General features: G+C 40.8%; 1 protein-coding gene across 4 annotated transcripts in view; it reads left to right on the forward strand.

Moving 5' to 3' along the window:
• The first annotated feature begins 797 nt into the window (after positions 1-797).
• The window catches only part of LOC149317364 (sodium/potassium-transporting ATPase subunit beta-1-interacting protein 3), a 308,744-nt gene continuing 295,974 nt past the window's right edge, over positions 798-13,567 (forward strand). For all 4 annotated transcript variants that reach the window (XM_089518886.1, XM_089518885.1, XM_089518887.1 and 1 more), the window contains exon 1: positions 798-1,144. In XM_089518886.1, coding sequence (XP_089375012.1) covers positions 1,088-1,144 — 57 coding nt within the window. In that variant the 5' untranslated portion in view covers positions 798-1,087. The remainder of the gene's footprint in view (positions 1,145-13,567) is intronic.

Below are 13,567 nucleotides of genomic sequence, written 5' to 3' on the forward strand. Positions count from 1 at the left end.
GCACTACTTCCAGCAGCAGCAGCTTCTTCCCTTCCTCCCCAAATGCCTCCCAAGCACTTTTGTTGTTAGCTGCTTTTTGGGTTGATCTCAACCCATGGCGACCCTATGGATGAGGCATCTCCAGGCCCCCCTGTCCTCTACTGCTCTGCCCAGCTCCTGCAAACTCATAATATGTGGACTCTTTAATAAGTCCATCCATCTAGCATGTGGCCTTCCTCTCTTTCTACCTTTCCTAGAATTATTGTTTTTATCAGTCTCAGGATGGAGGTGGATTTAGTCCTGTCATGTGAAATCCATTTGTGCTTTTCATTGCTTTCCGTGGGTGCATGTGCTTTTATTGTTATGGGGATGGAGGCACATTTGATCCCATCGTGTGAAAACCATTTGTGCGTTATTGGGATGGAAGGACATTTGGTCTTGTCGTGTGGAACACATTTGTGCCTTTGTGTGCAAGTGCAGATTGAGCTCTGAATCTGCACAGGATGACAGTGCTTGGTGGGGGAAAACCATTTGCACAATGGTGGGGTTCTGACCATTTTAAACTTCCAATCCCCCCCCCCCCCCCGTGTGATAAACTCCTTAGGCCCCATTGGTTGGCTGACTTCTGGACTTCTCCAGCCCCCAGCTCCAATGCCTTGGTTCTCCTGCTAGCTTCTTTCCTGACTGTCCAGCTCCCCCATCCCTGCCTCCCAAGCCCTGCTGCCCCTTTGCCTCTTGGAGGAGGAGGAGAAGCCACGCCCCTCCCCTCTGGCCACGCCCCTCCCCAGTCTCTTCTTCACAATAGCGCGCTCCGACTCCTCCGGAGAGGTCCAGCAGCCCTTCCTTCTTCGCTCCCTCCGAGGGCGACTTGGGGCTGCTCTGGGCTCCTTCAGCGGAGGCACCTGCGCCCCTGGCCCTTCCGGGGCCCCTGAGCCCCCTCCGCCGGTCCCCCAGAGAGAGGGCCCCCTGGGCTGGGCTCCCTGGCTTTCGGGGCTCTGCTTCTTCTCCTCCTCCTGGCCTGGAACAAAGGGAGCCGTGGGGCGGATGCGGTGAGGAAGGCAAGGCAAGGCAAGGCAAGGCAGCCGGGAGGACAGAGGCTTCATTCAGCATGGGCTGCTGCTGCTCCGGACGCTGCACCCTCATCTGCCTCTGCGCCCTGCAGCTGGTGAGTGAGGGAGCCCCGGACTCGCCCCTCGCGCTCTCGGGCTACGCTCGCTCGCCTCTCCTGAGGCTTCCCCTCTCTCTCTCCCTCTCTCTTGCCATGCTTGCTTTCTCTCCTCTATTCTCTATTCTCCTCTCTCTTTCTCCCTCTATTATCACGCTTGCTCTCTCTCTCTCTCTTTTGCCATACTTCCTTTCCCTCCTCTATTGACTCTCTCTCTCTCTCTCTCTGGAATCTTGGGCCCCTCAGGCAGGCTAAGGCTGCCTCCAGACTGCAGAACCCCTCCGATTCGACCCCATTTTAACCCAAGGCTGTGGAATTCTGGGAACTGTAATTTTGTGAGACATTGAGCTGCCTCTGCCAGAGTGCCACAATCAACTGCAGCTCCCAGGAATCTCTAGCACTGAGCCAGGGGCAGTTCAAGCGCTCTCAAACTGGATTATTTCAGCAGTGTGTTTTTGGACCAAAAATTGAGTCAGATCGGATCATTTCTGCAGTGTGGATGCAGCCTTTCCCGCTTCAAGGGCTCTGGCTCCATGCTCTGGGACTCTGGTACCATGGCTACACATCCCAGAGTTACAAGGATGTTACAGAGATACAAGGTCCTCACCCTTGTCTTATAGTAGTGTGTGTGTGTGTGTGGGGGGGGGACTTCCATAGGATCTCACTCTCCTCTCCTTTTTGCCAGTCCATACTTAATTTTGTATATAAGGAAAATGAAGGCATCATTTGTGTGTGTGTGTAAGCAGCAATTAATGTTGCATTTGAGACATGTATTGTTGCATCCAAATATTAATGTTGTATATAAGGAATCATACAAGACACCTTGGGTCCCTGTATCAGGAGGAAGGCAGGATATAAAATAAATAAATAAATAGGTGCCTTTTTGGATTTAACCTTCAAGAACATTTTACAGTTCTATGGGCAGAACTATCATAGGAGAGAGAGAGAGAGAGAGAGAGGCTGCACAGAATGGTTACTGTTCAGCTCTGGTGCCACAAGAAACTGCACACCCCAGAGTTCCATAGTATGCAGCTGTGGCTGTTAAACTGGGGTCAAACTGAATTATTGCAGCCCTGTGGATGCAGCCTAAGAAACTCCTCTAGTGACCTCTCTGCAGCTGCCTCAGCCCAAGGGATGGAGACAGAGCTAAGAAGAGCCCCCTCTCCCCATCTCCCATTGGCATCACCAATTTCCTTAAGGGGGAAGGTCCTCTCAGGTGAGGGGCAGTTGGCAGAGTCCTTCATTGACCATTCTCTCCCATTACCTTCCCTTTTGGGGTCATCTTCCATAGTTTGCACAGTTACCTCAAGTCAAGTGAATCACTTGGGTGGTTTGGCATGGATCCTTCTAAGCTCTAGGCTGACCCTTCCAAGCTTCAGGGTTGTTGTGGACCCTTCCAAGCTTCATGTTTGTCTTGAACATTTCCAAACTTCAGGTTTGTTGTGGATCCTTCCAAGGTTCAGATGCAGTTTCACCTGCAGGATCCCAAAGATCCTTGCAAGAACTGCCAACCTCACATGATTTACCTTGTACATTAACTTGCTCTAGGGATGCTTCTCTGGATGGGGAGGGGGAATGCCTCTTTAAGCAGCTGGCATTGCTGAATCGATGCCAGCTTTGGCACTGTCTGGGTCTAGACGAGAGATGTGAGCCATGAATGTGTTTTTATGCTCTCCACATTGGAGCAAAAGCATTCCTAAAAAGCCGTCTGGAGAACAAGCTATCCCTTTTTCAGCTACTGAGCAATGCCAGTTCAGCTCTTAATGCTGATGAGAGTTACGAAGTGTGTTTGTGCAAAGGATGCTGTTTTTTAATCTGATTGGATGATGGTTGTCCTTCCTTTGTGAGGGATCCTTCTGCGTTTTGCTGCCACATTCTCCCGTTGTGTATTGTGTCCATCTGTTTCAGTGCCTGTCAGTTTCCAATGCTGATTCTAATTTCAGAAAACAATTCAAAGTATCCCTGTGGTGGAAGGTTTCCTCTCCTTTCTTGCAGCATGCTTCAGGTGTTTAAATATTGTACAGTTCTATGGAAATCTCACTCACTTCTATTGTCTCAGTGTGACAACTGAATATTAAAACCACTTTATGATCAGTACAAGGTCAAGGTGTTCAGGCAGTTCTTGAGGATCTGATAATGCAAGGAAATGCATGTCTCTTCTTTTTTAATGACTTCAAGGCTGCAAGGTAAAATCTTAAGTCTGTTGAGTGGATATCTAATTTTTTTCTCCCTCCAAACTTGCATTTTATCATGTAGTTTACAAAATGACACTTTTGCAGCATGTTTGTTGAAATTGTCCAGTTAATTTTCCACTTCTGCTACCAGACACACTGATTTGTCAAATGCAGAAACAAAATAGGACTGAAGGGAAATAAAGACACATTTCTGGGTGTTCCTTGGGTGGAAGCAAGTAAAAAAGGACCATTGTGGTTGCGTGACTCAGAATCTGTTCTGCCCTGTTATATACTGTATAGTCCAAGAACCATTAGTCCCGAATAAATAGGTGTGTTTATAATTAAAACACTCAAATAAAAATGAACAATTTTGCTAATATATCAGTGGGCTATTATTGTTTGCTCAAGCCATTGTGACAATTCCACTGCTTGAATAACTCTTGGAAGGTTTGAGTCCTACAAGTGTAATGTTAAAAGATCTTTGTTCCTTTAGTGATTTGGTTGCATGTATTATTTTGGCAAGGGGAGTAAGGTTCATATATTTTCTCTAAGATATATGCAGCATCAACAAGCAAAAGCAAGGTATTTTGGAAGCCTTTGTTGTGGTTACTTTCTCGTACTTGATAATGCCATTATGATTAGTGGACCATGGCACTAATGTTTCAAAATTCTTCTGCTGCATCCTGCAGATTTCTCCTACCCTGTTGTTAAATAGCTTTGTTTACCAGGTACAGATCTTATGCTTGACAGCCACAGTAAGGAAACATATTGGAAGGCTGGCCCTCCAGATGTTGTTAAATGGCCACTCCCAGCATTCTTCACCATTGGCTATACTGTGCTGGTTTGGTATTCTGTACAATCCAACCATATGGAAGGTGCCAAAGTTCCTACTCTTGTCTTACAGTAAGGATAAGTCCCATTTATTTTAGTGGGGTAACTTCCATAGGATTTCACTCTGCCAGTTCCTTTTGCCAGACAATACTTAATTTTGTATATAAGAAAAATAAATGCATCATTTTTTGAGTGCAAGCAGCAATTCAATTTTGCATTCAAGAAATTCATAGTTGTATCCAACTATGAATTTTGTATATGAGGAATGATAAAAATCCAGGTACCTTTTCTGATTTAACATTTAGGAACATTTTACAGTTCTATAGCCAGAACACTCATGGGAAAACAAGAGAATGCACGGGGCAGTTGCTGCTTTCTAAACTCTACCAGGGCAGAAGATGAAGGGGTGAGTTCTCCGCATCCCTATATTAGTCTCATTGGGAGGTAAAACAACTACATCAGCTGTAGAACTGCAGTATTTTCCACAGTGTGCTCCACAGCTTGCAAATTTTCCTTTCCTGTTCTTGGCAATAAAGAGAGCCTTAGCATATAGAGACAATGAGAAAATGGTCAGCCACTGTGAAAGTTTTCACGATTTAGAGCTTTTTTTGTGTGTGAAAATTCATTTGTGGGGGGAAAAAACCCTGGTTTTTTTTGTGTGTACATTTTTTGTACAGAACTTCTTTCTGTGTTTACAGAAAGTATTTCTGTAAAGAAAATTCTGTGCAAATTCCCCCTCTCCCCAAAGTCTCAAAGTGCAAAACAAAAACAAACTGTTGTAACCTTATCCAGCAGGGGAAGATCTTGAAATAATTTTTGCATTCAAGAAGGAAATGAGCAAATATTTATATCCTACCATAGATTCAAAGCCTTCCCCAGTTCACCAATGGTACTCTTCTTTTGAACCCATGCTGTGCTTAGAGCAGCAGCAGAGTTTTCCACCATCACAGAGAGCAAGCATCTGGGAGTGAATCTCCCATGCTTCTGGTGGACCTCCCACTGGTTGTGGCCATCAGCCAATCTGTTTTGGAACACTGAGATTGAAGATTTTCACACGGCATCGTTATATCATTCCTTTATCGTCCCAAAGTGTAGTGGAATCGTCTTAACAGATAGACAATTCCGAAAGATTTTCACATGAGGCTGTTAGTGTTCTTAAAACGTTGATATATCAGAATTCAGCAATAAATTATTACAAAACGATTTCAAAACAGCTGAATTGCTGAATTCTGATATATCACTTGAAGATACACAACAACAACAACTGTTTCTTAAACTTCTGGTTGTTCAGTGATAGTCTGAGCAAACAGAATTTAAAATGATTATACAGACAGCATCAGATGTTGGCAACTTCTGTTAAATGACAGGGTAGGCAAATTGATGTTCTCCAGTTGTTTTATACTGCATCTCCCACAAACACAACAAGATGGTCTTAGTAAGGGATTTCTGGGAGTTTTATTCAAAAATTGTTGTTGTTGTTAACTGCCCTTAAGTCTTCTTTAACTCATGATGATCCTATGGATGAGACATCTCCAATATTCCCTGTCCTTGACTGCCCTCCTCAGGTCCTATAGGCTCAGACCCATGTCCTCCCTGCTCAAGTCTAACCATCTAGCTTGTGGTCTTCCTCTGTTTCTTTTGCCCTCCACCTTTCCTAGCATTATAGTCTTTTCTAAATACTAATTTTCTTATGCTGTGGCCAAAGTACAACAATCTCAATTTAATTATCCTGGCTTCCAGGGAGAATTCCGGCTTGACCTGTTCTAGGACCCATTTTTTTGTCATCTTGGCTGCCCACTTGGCTGGTATCTTCAACACTCATCTCCAGCACCATATCAAATGAGTTGATTTTCCTTCTATTGGCTTTCTTCACTATCCAGCTCTCCCAACGTACACGGTGATGGGGAATACTGTGGTTTAGACTATTTTCACTTTAGTGTTCAGAGTTATGTCTTTACATTTTATGATCTTGGCTAGTTCTTTCATAGCAGCCATTCCCAATCCTGGTCTTCTTTTGATTTCTTGACTGCAGTCTCCGTTCTGATCATTTTTTGAACCAAGGTATGGGAACTTTGTCTAGGGTGAATTCTTCCATGATCATTATTTTTATATATATACAGTGCACCCCGACTGTATATATTAACATACAGCATTAATCCAGCTTTGCAACTTTATTTCTTGATCTTCTTCGGTAATTGTTCTAGTTCTTTGTTTCTACTAGTAATGTGTTATTTACGTATCTTAAGTGGTTAATGTTCCTTTCTCCTCTCTCCATTCTTCCTTCCTCTGAGTCTAAGCCTGTTCTGTGTATGATATTTTCTGCATACAGGTTGACTAAATAGGGTAATAGTCTGCAGTCTTGCCCGACAACTTTGCCAATTGGGAACCATTTTGTTTCTCTGTATTCTGTTCTGTATTCTGTTCAGCCAATCAGATGTTGTGACACTCCCATTCCTCTAAGCAAAACTATAACTTTTCATATTCTATGCAGCCAAAGGCTTTGCTGTAGTCTATAAAGCATATGTAGATTTTCTGGAATTCCCAGGTGCCATTATCCAATGTATGTTTGCAATGTGATCCCTAGTACATCTTCTTTTCTCGAATCCAGCTTACATTTCTGAGATTTCTCACTCCATATACAGTGGTACCCCGGGATACGAAAGCACCGCCTTACGAAATTCCCGGGTTACGAAAAAAAATAATTTAAAAAAACTGTTCCGCGTTACGAAAGTTTTTTCGGGTTACGAAAAAACTTTTGGTGCTTTTCGGCGCTATTTCACACCAAAAAGCGGCTTTCGCTATTAGCGCCTATGGCAATTCGGCTTGCGAAAGTCTTCCGGGTTACGAAAAGGGCAGCGGAACGAATTAATTTCGTAACCCGGGGGACCACTGTATGGTAGGAGTCTTTGCTGCAGAATTTTGAGCATGGCTTTGCTTGCATGGGAAATTAGTGGGATGGTTCTGTTATCGCAGCAATCTTTTGTGTCTCCTTTTTATATATATATATATATATATATATATATAAAGAGAGGGGGATATATAGTGATTGCTTCCAGTCTGTAGGTCACTGCTTTGTTTTCCATATTTGTTGGCAGATTTTAGTTAGAACTAAACTTGATACTGTGGATTGTAGCAGTTCTTTTGGTATGTTATCTGTTACTGGTGATTTGTTCTTTCCAATTGCTTTGAATGCAGCTTTCACTTCACTTTTCAAAATTTGGGCTTTATCTTCATAAGTTTCTTCTTCCCATGTGTTATTCAATCTTTCACATTTTTAAAATACACCTTCTGTGTATTGTTTCTATCTTTTTAAAAAATTCATCATGTTCCTCTACTGATCACAGAGCACCCCCACTATTGGTTTGACTTTCTCTTTGAATTCTTTGATCTTGTGGAGGAGGTCTCTTGTTGTTCTTTTTTGTTCTTGGCTTCAATTTCTCTGCCTTGATTGTTGTAATAATTATCTTTATCCTTACTCATTAATTGTTGGACTGTAGCATTCAAGGTTTGAATTATGGTTTTGTCCCCTTTTTCTTTTGCTCTTTGTCTTTCTTTAATTGCTTTAAGTGTTTTGTCATTGCTCTTTTCCTTCTTTTTGGCCACTGATAACATCTTTCTGCTTTCCTCTTTTAATATGTCCCTGACTTCTGTCCATAGTTCTTCTGATTCCTGATCAACTGGGCTTTATAGTGTAAATCTATTTCTCACACTATCTTGAAGTTCTGTTGGGATATTCTTTGGGTCATATTTTGGCATGGTGATTGCTCTGGTGTTCTTCTTCAACTTTATTCTAATTTTAGAAATAAGTAGTTTATGGTCTGTGCTGTAGTCTGCACCTGGTCCTGTTTTTACTTCAAGAAAGGAGCTTTCCCATCTTCTGCTGCCTATTATGTAGTCTATTTGGTTTTTATGTTGACTGTTCAGTGATGTCCATGTGTACAGTGTCCTGACTGATTGTATGAAGAAAGTGTTTGCGATGAATAGATTGTTTGCCTTACAAAATTCTAGCATCCATTCTCCTGCTTTGTTTCTTGAACCAAGCCCAGATCTCCCTACTATCCTTGATTCTGCTTCCAATTGCCTATGATTACCAAGCAGTCCTGTTTTAGTGTGCTCTCACTTTCTTCCTGTTCTCCAACATATAAATTTTCAGTTTCTTCTTCCTCTGCATCTGTGTTTGTCTGATATTATTATTATTATTATTATTATTATTATTATTATTATTATTTTATATCCCTCCTTTCTTCCAATATAGGGATTCAAGGCAGCGAATAGCAGATTTAAAATACTGTAATACAAACCGTATTTTAAAACTGTACAGCATTAAAATGTATAAATATAAAATTAAAAAAATAATTAAACCATTTTCAAAATTAAAATAGTTATGAATTAAAATCGAATGTTACAAGCCTTAAAATTTTAAACAGCACAACATTTCCAGACCCTATCAATTTGCAAAGGCCTACCAACACAAGAATGTCTTTACCTGCCTCCAGAAGGACAGCAGGGATGGAGCCATCCTGACCTGACCTCTCTAGGGAGAGTGTCCCAAAGCTTGGGAGCAGCCACTGAGAAGGCCCCCTCTTTTGTTCGCACCAAATACACCTTTGAGGGTGGTGGGACAGAGAGAAAGGCCCCTCTGGATGATCTCAATACTCTGATGGGCTCGTATAAGGAGATACGGTTGTTTAGATTGCCTGGGCCCAAGCTGTATAGGGCTTTATAGGTCAAATATACTTGGATTATGGTATTTCGTGGCTTTCCTTGAAGCCTTAGTGACATGATTTGGTCTGACATTACATTATATCTTTTGATTCATTTTGCTATGTCCTTCCTCACTATTATCACTACTCAGGTGTTTGTTTTTTGCCTTTTTTCATTTTCTGAACATTACATTGTGTAGTTATCCAATTCAAAATGCCCCATTCCTGTACATTTTAGCTCACTCACTCCTAGTATTGCTATGTTTATATGTTCCATTCCCCTTTTGTTAACCATGCCATCATTCCCAGTATCTTTTAAATCAGATCACAAATAAGTTTGAACCGGTTCAAACGACCCTAATTCCCACTTAATCCGACTCACTGAAGCAATTCCAAGCCATGCTCCAGACAAATTTAACACACATCTTTTTGACATTGATTTTTTCCACTTATTTTTTGATAAATCAATTCCATGCAAGTATAAACCACAAGTGGATCAGAATCCATTCTCCTTCAGCCGGCTGGAACTGAATCATTTTGAATTGATTCATTTGTGAATGAGAACCACAAGTGGGTTATTTTGATGACAGAAAATGACAGAAAATGTGATCAGGGCAAGTGTAGTGTAAACCATGATCTGATGTCGAATCGATCCATTGATTCGGATTGCACACCAATTTATCTGTAAGTGGGAATGAGGCCTAAGTCTAGTTTCTCTATGTTACGCTTCTCATATTCTCTGTACCTAGGCTGGTTATCCTGTCAGTAGTCTCAGTTTAATCTGTTCTTTAGTTTCTCTCCATTAGGCTTCTTCTGATATCATGCTCATAAGCCACAATAGTATCTGAAGCATAAAATGCAAATAGGGTAGACTTCTGAGGAATGAAAAAAAATCACTAGCTGAATAAATTCTCACTTGCACACTGGTCTTTAACTCAGCTAAAAAATCTCATCTGTTATTATAATATTGCTGTCTTCTAAAGTTATCCCTTCCACTGGTGTAAGAGAGAGAGTAAAATAAATAAAACAACAGAATTGGACATTTAAAAAATCTAACATTAAGCTCTGAAGTTTACTATGGAAATATTTACTATTCTGCTGAATTTCCTCTGAGCAATAAAGGACAGAAATAATATTGAGTTTGAATAGCCACCATAATATGTAGTAGGCTGCATATAAAATCATTCCTAAGTATGCTATATTTTATAATGGGACTATGAAATAATGAAATAGCTTTAAAAACTGGTACTAACAGGAAGATTAATAATACTCACACTATGTATAGGCCACTGTCAAACCTCATTGTAGCAGCAGCATAAGAGCCAAACTGGATGACAAACTAAACTTGCAGCTGCCTCCAAAAACTACAACTACACATCTGCTTCCCTTTACTTCCCATAAAGTTTAGTGTTTTGTGTTATGTCAGTGTGAACCTAGTTCCCTTTCTGCATCTTGTAGCTTGCAATTGGACAGAACAGATGGGAAGCTGTGATCAGGCTAGTTGTACTTATCTACTGTGGAAGTGGGTGAAGGAAGTAGACACATAGTGAATGACAGCCACATGTATAATGTAAAACCTAGGTTGTTACAATGTGTTACCTTTTTGTTTCTAAAAGTATTGTTGCCTTTTTTAATAGAAAAAGAAACTAAGTGACATTCATGGATGGAAGGCATTCTATAAAAAGTCCATACTTTTTATTATTATTTTATTTTTTACAGTTCTGCTTAAGTGTTCAGCAGTTGACTTGTCTCTATAAAGATAGAATTGTCAGTTTAGTCTGAATTTGTGCCAAATGCAGCTCCCATGATAGGTGTTTCAGTAGTAACCTATATTTGGAAATCAGATTTATACAGATTTCTTTTGTTTTCCATCCTAGTCTGAGAAGTACACTCCTCCTTCCCTGTTTGCAGACTTGGAGTCTGCGTTCTCCCTCCTTCATGGATGGCAAGCAGGGAGGGACAAAATTGTGTGATGTGTGAAGCGCACATGCAGCAGCGCACACAGGAACACGCCACCATTGTAACCATTGTATTTGCATTTTTCCAGATTTCCGGGGGCAAGGTCTGGAATGGATCCCCTGTGAATTGGGAGGAACAACTGTAATTTCTTGTGGTCTACTTCTGATAGCCTTCAAGTACCTTATAGTAAATTTGAGTTAGATTGTCAGTGCTTAGCCTAAGGACAAGAAGAGTCTAATTTCTTGTATGATGCCCATTTAGCGTTGTGCTACTAAAACCAACAGCACCTTGACATTGGTGTAACAATGCCACAATTAATTTTATTACTTGTAAGGCCTGTTGTGAAGTGGAAAAATAATGACAAAATTTACATATGCTAGTGTAATATTTCCTAGCCTTTTTCTTATCTAGTCTTTTGTTTCTTGTTATGATTTATAGACATATAGGAGTTAAAAGAGAATACATATTATTGGAAGAGGAATGAAAATCAGGATTCCTACATTTTCCTAACTGTTCCTTCCTTAATAGATTATTTTCAGTTTCAGTGATGAGGAAAAGTAAGATAATTTAAATTTCTAAATTATCTCAGTTTTTCGTGATGCAATGTCAGAATCTGGCCTTGTTCTTGTGGCTAGAAGTTGATCTTAGCATAGATGTCAACATCCATACTGTTATCTGGAGGACCACAAGAATTTGTCATTTGTGGAGGTCAAATGACAAATCCCAATCGCAGATAAGTAACAGGGAACTACTGCCTTGGGTGGTTCTAATTTTGGAGTCCCAGCCAAGTACAGTTAAAGAATAGTAAAAAAAGGGAAAAAAAGAAGTCAATACCAAGAAAAATGGAATGAAACTAGGAACTATTCAACAAGCTAAAATAATTTATCCAATAAACTAAAATGTCCAAGCAGAGGTAAATGGGGAAGGATGTCTACTGGATTTTGCAAATTCAAGAAAAATGAACTTGGGAGCAGAATAAGAAGGTCTTTACTAGTGACTGCAAATATTGGGTTGTCTTGTTACCAACTGTTATTCTGTGGTCACTTCTATTTCTTTCCCCCAGACCAAGTTCCATAACAAACAGAGGGGTTAAGATAGATATAAGTTATTTTCATTTACCCTGACATGTGGAGAAGATAAGAAAAGCACAAGCCTGTTTTGCGCAATTGGTGAAACTCCTTGTTTCCAGATTTGTTTTATTATTGGTACTTTGAGGTGGGATGTTTCTCATGCTGCTGTCTTACTGCATTTTGAGTGTATGTTATGTTGCTAAATGTTCTAATGATATTACTTAAAATGTATTTATACATATTTGGTAATATCATAAGCTGCTCTGCAGAGGCACTTTGCCCAGAAATGTGGGAAATAAATAATGAAATGAATGTCAGTGTAAATAAATGAGGGGCCAGGACATCACCGACAGATCTAGGCTGCTGTTGCCAAGGAGATTGGGATGTTGGAAGAAAGACCATTAATCTGTAGGAGGTTGGGCAGAGGAAAAGAGGTGTATGACAGCTGAGGAGGAGGGGGAAATGGTTTCTGGGTCCCTGTGGACTCAATCTATTGAGGTTGGAGCTGTGATCTGGTTCTGGAAGTAGGCAGTGGCGTTTGGAAGTCAAGTCATACATTCAAAGTGGTGGGAGGCCAAATGACTTTGTGGCATGGAGAAAATGGCAGCCTGCAGTCAGATAGATCAGCATGGGAACGTCATCTCATTGTGGTTCCTGAGTTCTTTGGCACCAAAGAGATGTGAAGTGTCAGCATATTGCATAAAGAGGAGTATGGAATTTTAAATGTGTCAGAATGAGAAAACTTTGTTTCTTATCTAAGGTTCTTTAATGCTTAAATGTTTCTATTCGTTTCAAATTCTTATCTCATATGACTCAATTGGACTATGGCCCTGCACCATAAAACAAAAGAGAAGCCTTGCTGGACCCTGTCCTTTCTAGTCTGGACATCCTTTCCACAGTGGCCAACCAATGCTATTGAGGAATCTGCAAGTAAGACATGAGTGCAAAAGCATGCTTTTGTTCCTGTTCTCTATCAGTTACCAGACTAGCTTTTCTAAATCTTGATGCAAATGAGAAAAGATCTTGCTCCTTGGTCTGTGAATTCCTGAGCAAAACAGCAATTTCTTCTCATTCTGAGCATTGGTTGGAAAAGGTTAGAAAAGACAACAGGAGGGGGGCCCTGCTGTTTTGAGCCTTCTCTAAATTGAAGCAAAGTAAAGCTCCAAGGATAACTTCCTAGGTTTCTTTCTTTCTAGAGCTCCAGGAGTTCATGGGCTTGTGGTAAATGGATTTCCAGATGCTTGGTCTGTCTTTTTAGAGAGATGTCTTATTTCTGCTTCCTGACTTTCATGTGTTGATTATAACTCAGGTATCATACTTTCAAGAGGTGATACTGTACATTTTTTATAGGCTTAGATGTCTTAGTTGCTGAACAACTGGAACGACACACAATTTGGGATGGGTCCTCACTAGATAATGACAACTACTGTACTTCCATTACCCACTCAGTCTGCCCTGCTCTGGCTGCTTTTATAAGCTAAGAAGGGCAAGGGTCCAGTGCACATATAGTCGTTCTTGTCAGGATGCCCCAACAGTTCTCACCTCTCCAAGGATTCTGTCCATGTCCTCAAGTTACACAAACTGAAAGGTATCCATTAACCACCTTCTCTTCTCCCACTTTACCTTGTCTGTACAATGCACTACATTATTCCTGTATATGCAGGAATTTGTGTATCAGTACTCAGT

This window comes from Sceloporus occidentalis, unplaced genomic scaffold (genome assembly GCF_023333645.1).
Source record: "Sceloporus occidentalis isolate IW3139 unplaced genomic scaffold, rSceOcc1.0.p SCAF_3, whole genome shotgun sequence".
Taxonomy (NCBI): domain Eukaryota; kingdom Metazoa; phylum Chordata; class Lepidosauria; order Squamata; family Phrynosomatidae; genus Sceloporus; species Sceloporus occidentalis.